Source organism: Poeciliopsis prolifica, unplaced genomic scaffold (genome assembly GCF_027474105.1).
Source record: "Poeciliopsis prolifica strain line A6 unplaced genomic scaffold, Auburn_PproV2 SCAFFOLD021, whole genome shotgun sequence".
Classification (NCBI taxonomy): domain Eukaryota; kingdom Metazoa; phylum Chordata; class Actinopteri; order Cyprinodontiformes; family Poeciliidae; genus Poeciliopsis; species Poeciliopsis prolifica.
This window is the reverse complement of record NW_026562396.1, coordinates 268,025-285,439: the sequence shown is the minus strand read 5'-3', so window position 1 is coordinate 285,439 and position 17,415 is coordinate 268,025. Positions and strand designations below refer to the sequence as shown.

General features: G+C 38.5%; 1 protein-coding gene across 2 annotated transcripts in view; it reads right to left on the bottom strand.

The window, feature by feature from the left end:
- Positions 1–17,415, bottom strand: part of apba2b (amyloid beta (A4) precursor protein-binding, family A, member 2b) — a 44,498-nt gene that overhangs the window by 11,238 nt on the left and 15,845 nt on the right. The window contains exons 2-7 of one of the 2 annotated variants that reach the window (XM_055044917.1): positions 8,531–9,040; positions 7,296–8,350; positions 4,678–4,758; positions 3,997–4,036; positions 3,419–3,564; positions 145–180 (exon numbers count right to left, since the gene is read on the bottom strand). In XM_055044917.1, the coding sequence (XP_054900892.1) occupies positions 145–180; positions 3,419–3,564; positions 3,997–4,036; positions 4,678–4,758; positions 7,296–8,350; positions 8,531–9,020 (1,848 nt within the window). In that variant the 5' untranslated portion in view covers positions 9,021–9,040. The remainder of the gene's footprint in view (positions 1–144; positions 181–3,418; positions 3,565–3,996; positions 4,037–4,677; positions 4,759–7,295; positions 8,351–8,530; positions 9,041–17,415) is intronic. The other variant, XM_055044918.1, reaches the window with a different exon arrangement.

Below are 17,415 nucleotides of genomic sequence, written 5' to 3'. Positions count from 1 at the left end.
GCAACAATTTTGTTTGATGAGGCCTGTGAGACAGAAGTGAAAGAGGACACACACAGACAAGCGAAAGTGCGATGTCGAAGAAAAAAGGTGAGAGTGGAAGGAGAGTGACCAGAGGCTCTTCCTTGTGCTCTGTTTATTACACACCGCCTTTTTCTTGATTTTGGCAGCCTTCTGAACCCTCTGGCAGGAAGGCAAGCAGGCAGGCAGGCAGGCAGGAAGGCAGGCGTTGGGACGGGACAAGGTCAGCAGATAACAGGAGCACAGAGAACAGGGGGAAGAGAAGGAGGACATAAAGGAGGGTTATAAAGAAAATACGAGTAAGACAGTAAAGCCCCGAAACACATGTTGTTCTAACAAACAGGGAGCGTGACGGAGACAGAAGAGGCGTGTATGACTGTGTCAAGCGCATGTATGCGTGTGCGTGCACAGCACAGTGTTGATCATCAGATACAAATCAAAACAGTAATTACACAGGGTGATAATTGCTTCTTCTCTTGTAAACACAGCATATTAAAAAACAAGCTGCTATAAATAGGACTTGTTTCTAAATTGTGACAAAGTCCTATCCGATTGGTTTCAGCAACTGTGGATGACTCACCCTCACTTTTCTGCTCAAGTAATTTACCAACAAAACACACTGGCCAAAAGGATAGCACCATTTATTGGAGGCACTATGAAGATTTCAAAATGCTTTATTCCAACGGACAAAACTCTAAGACCTCAGTGTCAAAGACGGAATAATACGAGCATGACAGAAATCAACATAAATTCTAGAAAAAAATAGAGAAGATTGGGTAGTGAGATGATTTACTGAATGCCAGGGGTTTGTTTCTTTTGGCTGCACTAAAAATAGGGTGCAACCAAACAGATTAAAGGCACTTAGAAACTAATGTTTATGGGACCAGCTGGAAAATAACACATTAAAGTAATGAGCCCTACAGTTTTCTCTTTTATTACTATTATTAAATGAACCAGTTTTTAATGTTTCAACATCTCTAGCTGCGGTTCAAGCATTTATAAACCTTAAGAGCTTTTGCACATTTGTCACTTTAAAACCACAAGTTTTGATGTATTTCGTTGGAACTTTATGAGACGGATCAACTCAAGGTGGTGGATGAATGAGAAGTGAAGGAGAAACAATACATGGATTAAAAATATTGTTCCCAAATAGAAACCTGTGAAGTGTGGTGTGCATTTGTATTTCACCCCTTTACTCTGACACACTAATATAAAATCCAAATGATCTAATAATTAAATACAGTCTTACTCTGAGTCAAGTAATCTCAGTGTGAATATAAGTGTTCTGTAAATAATTGTCAAAGAAAAGTAGGGAACAAACAACATAGGGAAAATTAAGGAACCCAACAAACATGTCAAATTTAAAGTAAGGTCAGGTTAGTGAACCATGAATGAGGGAGGATTGTGGGGAGGCTTTTATGTTCAGCAGAGACAGCAAAGCAGGTTAGAGTTGATGGGAAGATGGCTGAAGCTAAATGCTGCCAAATGAGCTGGTGGTGGTTGCAAAAGAGCTGTGTGCATCAACTCAAAGAGGCACTTTACCTGCATCAAAAAGTTGACACACACAGACCCAAATAAAGAAGGACTTAAAGACTTAAAAACTGGTCTTTAAGTGCTCGTCATCCAGTCTGACTTGGCTTCAGCTGTGTGGCAAAAAAATGAGTTTTTTTTACTTATTTCAGTTTTTAGATTTGTAAATCTGGAAAAGTAATACCCCAAAGGACTAGCAGCTTGTTGAGTAAGACATTAATTATTGATTCAGGGAGTTGAATACATGTACATGCCACACTTTTCAAATTCTGCCTTGTAAAACATATTAGCAACATGTATCACATATATCAAAGAACGCTGAAGCTTATGGTTGTAATGTGACAAAATGTGGAAAAGCATAAGCGGCATGAACATTTTAGCAAGCCAATATGACATTCAATTGAATATTTATTTAAAAACGATGAGTTATCTCTGCATTAAAATATTCCAAATCTTGAACTACAAAGATAGCAAGCGTCATAACGAAGAGGAAGAGGCTTTTCTATTATTATTTTAAGAAGTTTCATCAGCTCACACGCAACACAAAAGATGCAAGGCTCTCGGCAACATCTACTGAGGCGCTGAGCAGATCGGCAGGGGGTCGACAACAGGAAGGAGTTGAAGGTAGGGGTGGGGATGGAGCTTCATAAATATTACATCAAACTGGGTGAATGTCAGGCAAACAGGATCTGCATAAATGAGCTACACAATACACCTGCCAAAATGTTCTCCTCAGTTCTTTGCTTCGGGGAGCTTCAGCAGAACTTCAGTGCACTAACCGATTGCTTCCTCAGATTGATCTAAAGAAAATGAGCATGAATAATGCCTGTGTGACTGAGTTCACTGATGAAGTTCAAAAGAATTGGTGAATAGGATTAAGCAACATCCAGCAGCAAAGTAGCCCAATCTCGCAGAACTAACAACCTTGAATTTTAAAAATGTTAACCACTAAGCTACAATTTATTTTGGAGAAAACTTAATGGCTTTAATCACTGTAAATCTGAACTTGTCCTTGAACTTTATTCATAAAACATGTCCAGAATAAGTTCACCCCTCCACAGCAGATCTTGTTACTGTATGTCTGTTTCTAAAAGTGGATAGTTGCACAGGAGGTCATCCAATATTTAGGAAGGTATCCATGGTTGTTTTCACATGAGCGGGAGCTCAGATCCACTTGTTAGGGAGTTGAGGCTCCGAAGCATCAAAGCATTTGGACAAATATTCTCTCACGAATCTTCTGACGACATTGCTCTTCAAATGAGTCACCTGGCACAGAAACTCCAAGTATAGTTGAGAAATAAAGACGTCTACGTTTTCTTGAAAGAAAGACGTTTTACAGAACATCTGTTCTGTAACGTTTTTCTGTTACAGAACAGATGAATGAAGCAACTTGGCAGCCCAAAGGGGCACTTTACCTGCCATCCTGTTTTTCTAAACTTGTCCTTGAAGACCACAATCTCAACACAGCAGAGAGTGAGACATACGATGGGAAATATTAACATGGACTGCACAGAGGTGCGGCTTGATCTTCCCATGCAGCAATAACATCCCAGTCATCCTGCTGCATGGAGTTTGCATGTTCTCCTTGTGGATGCGTATATTCTCTCCACAGATCACAGAACAACAAGAATCATTATCTCAAAAAAAAATTGGAGCCTGAGTTTTCTGGGCCTAAATGACTTCGTTTGAATTTCTGAGTTCAATTTACTATTCAGCTTTTCACATATGAAATATGTGAAATATGTGAAAAGCTTTGTTCCAATAAAAAGCCTCTCTTTATTAGAGAGAAAGAATGGTGTGACTTTACAGAACAGTAAGGACTATTTGTGTCAGAATTGCAGTGCATGTGACAGAATATTGTTTTTGGTACCTTGACCCTGCTGACAGCTTCTTGCGCCTGCATCATGCGGATGTTCTTGGAGGGGTTTCGCTCAGACAGCAGCTGGGTGGAGCCCAGGTAGTTAGCAGCAAAGATAATGCCATCAATCAGGTCTTCTGGCTCGCAGGGTCCCGGGACTGAGAGGACAGTGATGAACAGACGGAGCAAAAACAGACAGATGATGTTTTGACTGAAGCTGCGTGTTCCTTACAAAAGGTACTGCAATCACTGGATTCTCCGAGCCTTGTTAAAAATAGAGCTGTTGCTCTTGAGATCTGGAGATGGTAGACTGAATTTGCCAAACCTTAAATCATTTAGTGGTGTTGTTTTGATCTCAAAACATGCTGCAATTTTCAAATGTCTTGCAGAGGTATTCAGACACACTTTTTTAGATCCACAAAGAATTAGGATTTTATTGGACTCTGTAAATGCAACAGCATATGGTATAAACTTCTCCTTTCCTTTCATTTCACAGAAATACGCTATTATGACATAGTTTTAATATGACTGTAAGAGTTATTTTGAATGATTATAGTATCTTAGGATTATTAGGAAGCAGAATAACTCACCATCAACAAAGCTCGGGAAGGATGCAACTTTCTTTGCTGGCTGAAAGACAGAAATAGGACGTAAAAATAAATGCATCAGATTCATGTACCTGCATGGGCATAAATTAACTCAAATTCAAATAATAAAGCAAACCAGTTGGACAACATTTACCGGTACTTGCTTAGAACTAGATACATTTTAATTCAGATTGTGCTAAAACCCTCACTTAGGCTCATGTAATTATATTCCCCTCTGTTATTTATGCAGCGCTGTTCCCATAAGTGGTGAAAAAATGGTCATGAATAAATACATGCAAATATGTCATTCCAGACTGCTAATGATGTGGGAGAAAAAAAAGTGGAAATAGGAAAAATCTTGATTCCTGAGAGTCAAACCATAATCTTCCTGCGTCTACCAGATCACTACATGCTCAGGAAGCTTAACTACAGAACAAAAAGAGCCGATGAGTGAAAATTATTATGAATACAACCACAAACACAAGTTCAGTTTGTACAAGGACATCATGCCACTAGCACCAGACACGAGTACTGGTTGTAATTACATAAACCAGTAAATACACTGCTGCTCATTTATTCACACACACGTATTATACATTGTATAAAGTAACAACCAGTCTTACTAAAGTTGTGCATGAAAGGGGAAATGTAAAAGCTGTTTTTGGATATTCAGTAGCATCTTACCTCTGGTACATTGTTGTTCTCCAAAGGAACATTGAGGTCGGAGCGCTGCTGTTTTCTGGGTTGCTCTGGACCATTATTTACCTGTCAGATAAACACAGAACACACAGGTGCAACAATATAGGCATCAGAACAGAACAGAGGAGGAAAGACATGATATAGAATAACATCTCTCTGTTTCTTCTGTTTAAGCAGCGGTGCTTTGAATGGGAGGAAACTGGTTAGTATATGTATTTTTAAATATGATGGGATATTTCATTTGAATACTTTGACTTCAAAAGTTTCAAACCATTTTAATGATGAAACGTTACAGAACGATGGCTTAAAAACTGACTATGTTTCTGAATTAAAATTTACATTTTCCTCACATCTTAAACCAGATGTAGACGCTCTGTAACTTTGTTACTACATTCAAAATCAACCATATAAAGTAAAAACTAGGAAGCACATAATCTGAAGGTTGCGTCTTTCTGTTAATGCAGATAATTTGCATTTCTGTGTTTTATAGTAACAATGCTCCCTGACAATATAAATGCATAAATGTGCTTATGAATGAAGGGGCAAATGTGTTTTCTTTTTTCCTCTATTGGAACACGGATAAAGCCGTGCTGGGAGAAGTATTTAACCAAGTGGAACATCTTTAATGATGGCGTAGCTTGTTCAATTTGTGTGCACAATCAGAATACAAAAGAAAAAAAAAATTAGAAGAAGCACAATTTAGCAGTCCCTCGCTGCTCATTTAATTTCACTGGCATTAAGAGTGAAATAAAAAGCCTCTGCTGTTTAAATCCTCCTCCACAGAGCAGAGGAAATAGGGAAATTCAGAAAAGCAGCACATGTCGTGAGTCTGTGTGTCCTCCTTTAGAAGAGAGTTAACTGATCAGTATGCATCATGGTGCCCAACTCTGTAGTGCAAACACACATTACATTAATGAGCTTTGTGTTGTTGTTGTTTGGAAAGGCGGAATGCTAAATGCAACGCTGTACAGCACAAAACTACATGTGTTCAAATAAATCCCAAAAGCACAACGTAGAAATTTCATCAATCCGAATTTTATCAGATCGCTTGAGATAAACACCAAGATAAAGCTGCGACCCTGCAAGAGTGAGTGGATACAATGTATGGATGAATGGCATCATTGATAAAGTGTTAACCCTTCAAACCCTGATATTAAATGTGGGCTACAAGCAGTCAGTTAATTTGAGTCCATCCTCTATATGTGTGCCTTTATTTAGGTCTGGGGGATAAGTAAAAAGACAGGAAACCTCTAGGGAAAGACGAAAGGTTTCAACTATATTGTTTGACTTCTGGAGAAATACAAATGTCATTTGCAACTTTTGTTGTAGCTATTCACCACAATCATTACAATTCTAGTACCTATTGCCATGCATTAGACTGACATATAGTCCTGTCCAAACAATGTCTTTTTCAGGAATTGTTTGAGAACCTTTGACAAGGTCAGGTACTTTCATAATTAGTAAATCATAAAAAATAATACAATAATGATGTACAAATCAAATAAAACAGAAACTGCAAAGAAAATAGCCATTATCCAGATCCAACTATTCAGATCACATGAACAAAGAGTTAAATGTATGTGTGTTTTTTTTTAAATCTCATAATCTTGGAGGAACAAAATATGTCTGTCAGATAACTGAACAAATGTTCTCATTTTAAACAAAACAAAAATGACTGAAGCAAATAAAGCTGTGGTTTCAGTGGATCGATAAAGATTAGAAAAATGTTTATATCTAATTTAACTGGGGGGAAATTGTTTTTAAGACAATTTCAAACTAAAGTTTTGTACATAATCTAATTGGCAACAGTGATTCCACCTTTGCAAAAATAACACATCGTCTATTACAGTTATAAAGTTCATTTTTAAAGATACAACATAGAGTTCTGTGCTTAGTGGTTTGGGTGTAAAGGACTTTGGACGAGACTTTTCTCTGTTTCTCTGTTAAATACAATGTTTTGACTCAAAGCTGCACAGTCAATTTCTAATCAAATTTACCGTTGCCCAGGTTCAGTTCAAGGCCACAGTGAATCGGTATAGAGAACATTTTATTTGATTACAGAAGATGAAATGAACAAATGATCTTCACAAGGCCGAGAGTCATCTGAATTTGCCGCATTGTGAGCATTTTTCCAATTTTATCTTGTTCCACTGACCCATTTCTGCACTGCAAATGAGACGCCGAGAGCAAAAGCATGAGGACATGAGTATGTGTGCGCATGGTGGAGCAGGTGTTTATCAGCTTGCTGCCCACCAGAGATGTCTTCCTCTTTTTTAACTATTTGACTTTTTACAGGATGGCAACTCTATCTGTTGTTGAGTCCATCCTGAGTCTGTTTGTCTCTTTATCTACAGCTTGGAAGGAAGTAAGGTGAAGGTAAATCTATGGGTGACATGGGGGAAGGAGATGGCTTCCTGTGAGAAACATGTCACTTATTACATTTTAAGAACTGCGCCTTTTCCATGCTTTACACTAACATATGCACCAATTCAAACAATGTCTGTCTAAATGTCAGAAAAAAAAGGAGCTATAATTTAGTGGACCCTGAAAGCTGTTTGTTTTAGATGATCACCAGTTAAAAGTTTTGTGTTTCAGAAACTTACCTGCTCTTGAGCCCATCTTTGTCTGTCTTCCGGCGTGCGTGGGTGGGCCTTGATGCCCCGCTGGAGGTCAGGGTTGTTGTGGTGCATGGAGGGAATGTTCAGGGACTTGGGCCTGCTGTCGTGTCGGTGGTGAACCGGTGGATAGGATGCAGCCTCAGGCTTAGAGTGAGGATAGTCACTTGGTACAGGGTCCTGTGCCAACTCCTCTGGGCTTTGATCAGTGCCACTGCTTAGACTCCCCATACTCATACTCATCTTGATCTCAGCAACAATTTGGTCAATGTCCTCCTCTGCCTCTTCCCCTGTCTCCCCCTCCACCACCAGCACCTTACGGCTGCGGTATGGGGAGACTCGCACAGAGTTTCCATTGTCTTCAGGCGGGCAATAGTCTCCGGTGTAAGCTCTTCCATATCTCTCCTTCTCATCGGCTTCTTCATCTTCTTCTTCATTTGGACAGCCCTCCTCACTCTCTGCCTCTTCGCCCTCCTCTCGATCATGTCGCTGGGTGTGGTGCGTGTCTTGCATCGGAGGCTGGTGGTGATGGTGATGGTCCAATATGGGTTCTGGTCTCCCATTGTAAATCTGTTCATCGGGATCCTGCTCCACCACCTCACAGCGGACCTCTCCTTCCCCCTCATCCCATTCCTCCACCCTGTGCCTTTCTTGTTCTTCCCAGTGCTCCTGGCTCACCTGGCCCTCCTCTATCCATTCCTCTTGCACCTCCTCGTTTTCCTCTCTCCATTCCTCCACCACTTCTTCCTCCTCTTCTTGCCACTCCTCTCTCGCTGCTTCTTCTCCTTCGTCATCTTCAACCCATTCTTCCTCTCTCAACTCTCCCTCGGCCTCCTCCTCTCCTTCCTCCGTCCATCCTTCCTCAGTTTCCTGGAATTCGCTTGCATGGGATCCATGTTGCTGAATGGTACCCGAACAGTTGCCCTGGCCGTGACTGTGGTTACAGTCTCCCTGACTGCTGCAGTCCATTCCCTCCAGGTAGCTGTCATCCTCAGGGCAATAGCGAATGTAGTAAGTGACTCCCTCATCTTCCTCTGCTAGTCCTGGGGAGGTTAATAGTTAGAAACAGAAAGTTATTGACTAATTTCTTTAAAAACAGAAGCATTCTTGAATCACTGTTACAAATGATGTCTCATATTAACTTCAGTGACCAATGTGTAGAACCGTTTAAGGTATTTATGAATATCCTGTTCTCTCAGAAAGATGGCTCATGACACACTCACCGTCGTCATAGTCTTCCTCATCCTCTGAGGTATTGTTGATATAATCAGAGCTGGAATCATCATCCAGACTGTCAGCATCGCCATGAAAGTCTGCTTGATCATGGTCGTTATGCTCCTCACCCTCATGAGGGTCATGCTGAGGAGTGGACGGCGTTGCTGACCTTTGATTCTCAAGCTGCGAGTCAACATCTTGGTTGCTGTACTGCTTCATGTCAACATCTGCATCTGCATCTTCTTCCGGATGACCGCACCCCACATCAGGAGGCTTGGGAGAGGAATACTGGGTGCTGCAGGAGTGAGGGTGGTGTTTTGGATTGTGAGGCTCTTTGTGGTAGCGCAGTGGGCGCTGCCGTGCTGGCAAGGCTTTCAGGTCACATGACTCTGCAGGACGAGGGGCGGGACAGGAGGCAGGGCCGGGACCAGACATGCTGTTTCCACCACTGGTCCCAGGCCCCTTCCTTTGGGCCATGATTGGTGGCCTACAAGCCATGCATTGTTATTGATCTGAACCTACAAGATGGAGAAACAAAGAAACACAGCCTGAGCGATGTAAAATTATGTTAAAAGCAAAAGTACTGACCAACAATGTTTTATAATAATCATCTTCTTTGGTAGTTTGGTAGTTTTTAAAACAACTACAAAATAATAATAATAATCCAAGTGCTCTATATCCAGTTTTATTCTCCTTCTCTACATTTACCCCACTTCTGCTGCCTGAGAATTTGAAGCATGGCTCATTCTTCTGCACTTCATGCACATTTTGAGCAATATCCTGAGCCGATTTAGCATAATTCTGTCTTTTTAATTCTCAGTAGTAAGCTCAGTCGGTGAGCGTCACTCACTCTAAGCTTTTTAAAAGTAAACACAGCGTCTACAAATGTTCAGAATCTTCTGTACAACCTTGGTCTTCTGTTGTTGCACGGATAAATAATCTTTTGCAATTAGGTTCAGACGATTTCAACTCATAAATTTCAAGCTTAAAAAGAGAAATTAAGAAAAACTTGTCACACTCCAAATTGGTGTTATTAAAAATATAAAAAAATATGGAAATATTTGCTTACAAATTTGAAAGGAAAATTACTGATTATACCCAGTACTGTTTTGACTAGCTTATTTTATCCAAATATGATAAGTTTTAAAACAAACAATATGACAACAATCAATTTAGAATAAAACCAAAATTATTAAAGAAATGTCCTTTGAGAATTTATCAATGCATAGATACTAGTTCAATTGCCTTCCAAACACAAGCTTAAAATGTTTGCTCTTAGGTTTACATTTTGCTTTACTCTCATCTGTTTTGTCAGCTTCCTTTCTCTGCTGTCATTAGGATGTCATGAACGACTGCCCTCAGAGAGAGCTGTTGCTGCTCTACCCTTTTTCCTGCATCAGAACCATGTCTCCCATTTCCAGTGATTAGATTTTCTCAACATGCCTGGAAATATATGTCTAAAACAGACAGACAGCAGAAAACACATGCACTGAGTTCTGGCTCCCAACACAAAGCGTTCTGATCGCACAGATACTTGAGAACACCTGATGAAATAAAGCAACATGTTACACATTTTAAACATCTTGCTTTAGCTTTCCAACCTCTCCTTATTCAGAATCCATAAAAAATGTAGCCTCACAATGTGTACCGTCTACCATTTGATGCAGTGACTGCATGTCTTACCTGGAGCTGGGATGTGATACACAATAGGTCTGTGATTTTCTGTAATAAGAGCACCCCTGCTTTTCCTCCCTCATGTTTTTTCTTGCTCCTCCCATCCCCCTCTGGCTGCCACACAGCATGCACCTCTGTGACTCCACCCTCTCTGTATCCTCATACTATAAACCAGCTCCATCCGTTAAGAGCTCAGCCCCACCCCTAATGATTCCCTAAAGCTCAGAGTCAGGATTGGTAACTAAGGGTAACTGCATCCTCTGGGGAATCATAACCTTTGACATCCTCTTTGTTGGCTTCTGGGTTTTTAAGAGTAACGCATAATCAGCACAGTGCTACAGACAGTTGCTATCTGGCAAATTCATACAACATATCAGTTTTTATTTAAATTTTTTTGTGATTTTTAGTTTCTTATCCAAGTGGCATTTTCTAAATCTGCTTTGTATTACATGTGTTTGAGATTTCTGGTTTGCTAATATATTTGACTGTATTCATAAATAGACTATAATAACACCATCACAAGACATGTAGAGATCTGCCCTGCTGGTTTATTCCTATTGTGGCAGATTTAGAAGGAATTACTGCATGACTTACATCTGTGGTGAAAGACATAGGATGTACTCTCGAATTTATGATTTTAAATCTTCTTTGGCAAACAAGCAGCAGCCTCTGGTTTCAAACAACCTGATACAGTTTTTATTGTGATTTTCTATCCGATTTCGACTCTCAAGCTCACACTCCCACACTTTTTTGCATTAAAAATGAGATTGCATATCATAGATCACTGTAGCAACTTAAATTTTATCCCCAAGGCAGCTGCAAATTACATCCATGAACAACTGCTGAACAGCTTTAATAAACAACGAGAAACTTATGAGTTTTCTTTTTTGTTCCAAGCTCACCTACACAAACAGATTTTACACACTTTTAGACTGCAGTTCAAAGCACTACAGTTTTCTGAGACTTGGTAAGCTTCCTCTTTAGCATTAAAAAAAAAAAGCACACTTAAATATTGTTTTTCTGTTTCTTCTTCTTTTTGACAAGCAGAAAACAAAAACTGAGACGACAAGAGAACTTCACAGGAACAGCAGAAAATAGTTTCATTCTCAGTTAATTCTGAGATCAGTGACAGAAAACTAATTAGCTGTTTTGTCTGTCTTACTAAATGCTATTTCACTGTCATTCACAATGATGACTTGAGTCTTTCTTTTTTTATTTAATCATCTTATTACACTATAGAATTTTATTTCTAAGCTTGATAGAATATTTTATCCCTTTTAATTTTGCATTTTTATTGTTTACATTTTTTGGTCAATTTTATCACCTGCAAAATAAAAAATGCTTTTTAAATACTGCCATAAAATGTTGTACATCATGGGATGAGAGAAGACTGATTTCTCCAACCCCTACATTTGCAAATAAAAGTTTTTATGGAGAGTGTTATTTATGCCTGAGTGCTTTTACATTTTGCTCTAGCAATCTTTATTTGACAATGATTGGGGAGGAAAATGGGGCTATGAGAGAGGGGAAAGACATGCAGTAAAGGTAGGGACTCAAATCTACCTTTATGTCTGCATGGAGGACTGAGGCATCATGGATAACACGCTTTATTCCTGCACCACAGCAACTCTCTTTTTTGTTTTTACTTAATCGACTTATTACCCTTTTGCACTTTATTTCTAAGCTTGATAGAATATAGGTCTCTTTTACCTTTATATTTCTACTTTTTGTATTTTTTTGTCAATCACCTGCATAAAAATTGCTTTTTAAATACTGTCAATAAAAAAATGTAGCATAAAATGGGATGGGAGAAGGTTCATTTCTCCAATCAGCCTAATTAGGTTGGGTCCTCTTTATTTGCAAGTAAGGAAAAAGACTACATAAAAAAAATCAACAACAAGCTGTACAAGCTGCTTTGCTTGATGTTTATAGGAGCACCATCCAGACTCCTCTGAACTTGAATAAAAATGGACTTTAGAAGGAGAAGAAGGCAAAAGAAAAACAAAATGCAGTTGGTTCCATCTCTATTCCTGTATTTCTACTTCTAATAAGTATCTGTCTGCAGTGATCTATTAGTACTCATGCGAGCTGCTACCTTTATCACCAAAAAGGGCTTGGAAACCACACAAGAAAAAACGCGCAGCAACAGCTGCACACCGGTGTTGCCTTGAGTGTTTCATTTGTGTGTTTTCAGCAACAGTTGCTGGGGGCCTCTTCATATCTGCAGGAAAATGCACCAGCAAGCATTCGATAAAGCTTTGAATTACCTTTACATGCTTTCCTATTTTTGCAGACACTCGCCTTGTATGCGTGTACACGTGTGAGTATTTGCATATTTCTGCATTGAGAATGTGTGTGAGCTTAAAAAGCTGGGCTGAGGAGCAGACAGAGGACGAGAGAAGCAATTCGGAAGCAGCAGATGGCTCAGTTAGAGTGTGGGCCTCGGGAATACTGATGTCTCTCTGCTTGGAATATTAAGCCATGACCTCTGATCACGGTGCTGAAAGACAGTCGGCCTTGAATAAGAGGAACCCAAAGCACAACAAATGAAAGAAGAAATAACTAAGGGTGAAGATTAAGTTCAAAACTTCTCATATAGTAAAGATTTTCTAAATACACTTACTATTTTTTTTGGTCCAAATTAATTGTCATGTAATGTTGATGGAAAAAAAATATACTATCTTATTATACAGCATATTTTTGCTGAAACGTATGGAAAGTGGAGGAAAAGGCATAGAGGAGGCTTATTGAAAAAGATGGACCAGCATAGTTAATTTTTTCCAAGTTTATCAATAAAGCAACTTAAAATCTAAAAGCAATATACCAAGAGGAATGCAGCAAAACATTTCCATCTTCAGATGAACAACTGACTAATAAAAGTCTTTCTGCCTGGTTTTAATTATGAGAACTGTTTACCCTGCTGTGGTTTCTTCTCACATTTTTCCAAATTTTCACTTGACTTTGGTGCTAAAATCACAACAAAAAATTACTCACAAAACAAATTGTTGATTTTTCAGTCTCAAACTCTTTAATTAATTAAAATTAGACACATGTATTTAGTTAATATGCATGAAATTGACATTTAATGCTTAAATGATGGCAGGTGATTGTGAATGAAAGTCCCAGCAATTTCTGAAATATTTTAATCAGTCTTTCAGGTACCAACAATCATTCCACGTTCAAAGTCTCTTTAATGTCCGTTGTTGACAATTCTGGTGCTTTATTTAAATTTCAAATTGTCTACAGCAAGTCCAGATGCTTAAAAGAATTTAGTGGATGATATATGTTTAATTATTTGTGTTAATAAGCAGTTGACAAGATGTAACTTGGCATATATACCAGGCAACAGTGGTTGCCTGGTATATATGCCAAAAAAGTGAAAATAACTGTGGAGATATCTGTCCGACAGAAAGGGAAAATTGGGAGAGAAGGAAATCATTCCAAATGGTGGATTGACCAGAAAACTAAGAAGGCCATCCATAAATTTCTGACACTCTAAATGGTTTTGCACCACTGTCATAAATATGCAAAGCATCCTGTTGATCTTTTCCTTCTAGAAAATGAGTCATGTTATTGAATTTAGGGGTACATCCAAGCGGAACAGTGTAAAGCACCAATCATGATAAAATTCTGTGATCCATGAAATAACCACTGCTGCCATTCATCCGACATCTTTGTCAGGGTCAACTGATCTTGTAAACATCGCGCATCAGTGAGAGACTGCTCTGGCAATCTGTCCACTTCATTTAACATATGTTGATAAACTAGGTAATAAAACCCAAGAGAAAAAAAAAAACATAGCAAGTAAATGAGGAACAGAAGTATTAGAGCGAGTCAGAGCGATGTATTCTTTTCCTCTATGTCCTCATTAATATTCAGTATTTGTTCTCTTCACAGTCCCACTCACTTCAAGATGACAACAAGGGAGACATGTGGGAGACAGAAAGAGAAGGACAGCAGAGACTTATTGAGCAGCAGGAATGGCAACGAACCACAGAACGTTTTCTCCGCCACTCGGCCGGCCAATAACCGTTTTCACTGCATTTTGCCAAAGACACACCCTCCTCCTTCACCCTTCACTGTTACCATGGCAACCCATTGTTTTCTTGCTTCAGCGTCGAAGAGGACCGGTTCAGTCGAGCGTCAAAAAGCCCCATGCATTGAATAAATGCATTTACATGCACGCATAAACCTTTTCACTGTGCTTCCAAACCATTTTTCAGGACTTTGTCTAACACACAATTAGGCAACAGTTTTATGGTCTAATGTGTTGAGTAAACAATTTATGTTGCAACTAATGAATGCAAACAGAATCCACCACATGGGCATTTTTCTTTTTGGGTGGTCTAGCATCACACTGCCGTGTCACAGCTACAACGATAGGAGAAAAATGCCATCACTATATAATGTAAACAGAGAGGGACAGAGTACCCAAAAATGTACTCCAGCAAAAGTAAAACTACTTCAAGATATATTTACTGAAGTAAATGTAAAAAGTTGGCATCCCAGACATCACTCAAGCAATAGTAAAAAACGTATTTTGTAAAAAGGCGATTCAATATTTTTTTAAAAATTACAGTCTTATACATTTCTGGCATTTGAAAGACTAAAATAAAAAATACAATTACATAGCATATTAAAAATTACACATTTTAAACAGAAGAAACATTTCTTTTTATATAAATTGTTTGAAACTAACACTTACAGTACATGTTAGAAAAGGGAAAAGTACTTCCATTGACATTGAATATCCGCTATATCTCCAAATGGCACAGCAGGCTCAGTAGATATAACATTAGAACATCAGAGCTTATATACAAGAAATATCACTGTAACACAAACTGTCGGTGTGTGTGTGTGTTTCACTTATTTTAAGTTAAAATATGGATCCATATTCAGAGACTTATAAAGTAAGAAAAGCAATACTTCATATCAATTCATATCAGTTTATTTAAATCAGGAATGATTAAATAGAAAATATTTTTAAACAACTCTACCATTAGATCACAGTTAATCCAGAAAATATTCTGAACGCTTTACTTTTTTCCACCATTGTGTTATGTTACATTCCAAATTGTATTTATTTAATATCATTCCAAAAAAAAAAAATTCTACATATTATGACAAAATGGGTTACTTTTAGCTAGCGTTTTCTTTTTTTTGCTAATTTATTCAAAATATAAACCAAAAGTCACATTTATATAAGTATTCACAACCTTTGATTAATCCTTTGCTGATGAAGCTCAAGAGCTGTTTCCACTGATCACCACTGAGATGGTTCTGCTGCTGAAATCGAGTCCACCTCTAGTAAAATCAGTTGATTGGACTTGATTTGGATGTTTGGAAGACACACTCCTGTCTATATAAGACCATGAACTCATTTTCAGGAGGATTGTTCAGATGAAACTGACTATTATGTGCCACAAACACAAGCAACTCAGAAGTCTGGCTCAAAAAGACAGAAAAATACAGTGTGAATTCAAGTTATTCACTGTGTGTAGTAAGTTGATAAGAATACATGTTTTTTTTTTCTTATTCTCAATGAATGAACCAGGTTCAATATATTGGTTAAGATGCCCCAGAAAGAACATGACACAACATGAAAGACTGCCTGGCAACAGGCCTGGCTTGCAGAGCTAAGTACAGCTAAATAGCCCCAAAGGGAGATAGATACTAGGGCAATTTCACAGGGTTTAATTGAAGCTGTCAGTAGGATTTGGTTACTAATAAGGAATAAATGAGCGTGAGTGAAATGCAGAAGAAAGGATGGATTCTTAAAAAATATAAAATAGGAAAACAACCTGAACATTACGCAGCTACCTATTTATTGTCAGCAATTGAGAGGAAAAATATGTTTGCTTAGTTTGATTGAAATGTAATGAGATATAAGATCTTATTTCTTGAACATGTTTAACCTCCCATTCAAAATGCATCTTTAGTTTTGAACATGATTTGATATAACAGGCTTATAGGTTGTAGAATAATCACAAAGACAGGGCTATTAAAATAGCTAAAGTCGGACACATAAGTCACTTTCCCTAAAAACAGAAATAAGAAAAGAAGTCCAGTTATCTTCCAGCTAAGTTCATGTCCTAGATGACTGAGACTTGAAAAAACGTTAGTTTTACACTGGCAAATTTGGTATCCAAATAAACTTTTTTAATTCAATATTTCCTGGTCTGTATCTGTGGAGAGGGATTTAAATTCCACTAATTCAGGTGAACTTTTTAACTAAAAGTGAACTTGTGGAATTTTAGTTATTTTAAAGCATGAAAATCTTTTTGGTTTTTACCTTCTCTTGACTATAATCAGTCATACACTGACTTGGAATTAGTTTCACTTTGATAAATGTAAAAACACATACATCACAGAATGAAAAATGATTCTTTAATGTAGTTGAAACTATGGCAAATCTCCACAGAGCAGAAAGGACAAAAAAAAAACAGTAACCTTTATCGGTCTGCTGCACTGGCCTGTCATTCCTCCTTGAATTGTTACTTCAATTCTGAAAAGATGGAGGTGAGAATCGCTCCCTGGCTGACACAATACTCCACTTCATCCTTCAGGAAAAATCTTGGACTATTGTGTTTTTCACTGACATGTTTCTAAAAATCTCCCTCTGCTTTGGCCTCTGATTCTCATTTCTCTGTCAACTTTTAATCAACACCTAACATTTGTTTTTCTTTTTTTTTTCCTTGAGTCCAGACAAATCAGAATGCTGAGCCAGGGGATTTCTCCTTAATGATCAGCAACGCTGAAGGACTGACGGCTGCGGCATACATTAGCTGAATTACACCATAATATCAACCCTATTCTCCACATGTCAACCAATGGCACATGAAGCATGTACTTCGACTCCCTCAAGCCTGTCTTCTGCTCTGACACATGCCTAAGAGAAATGTGGATAACAGTTATTGGATACAACGATAATCGCTGAATTTGGTGACAGCACCGAAAATGAGCGAGCCGCATTGGGCTGCAAAATATCCCCTTATCCTCCTGGCAGACAGACGGGCCGAGCTGTAATGGCCTGGCCCCTTAAAATAGCTTGATGGCAGACACATCAAATAACTTCTGGGTTTAGTCATGCTCAGGGAAAAACAGGTCGACAGTGCAAAGCTTACTGATTAGATTCACACCCGGGCTTTTTACTCCTGTGTGTGTGTGTATGGATTTCAAATCGACCATTCGCTGATACCAAGCTCTGAAAACAGTGAGT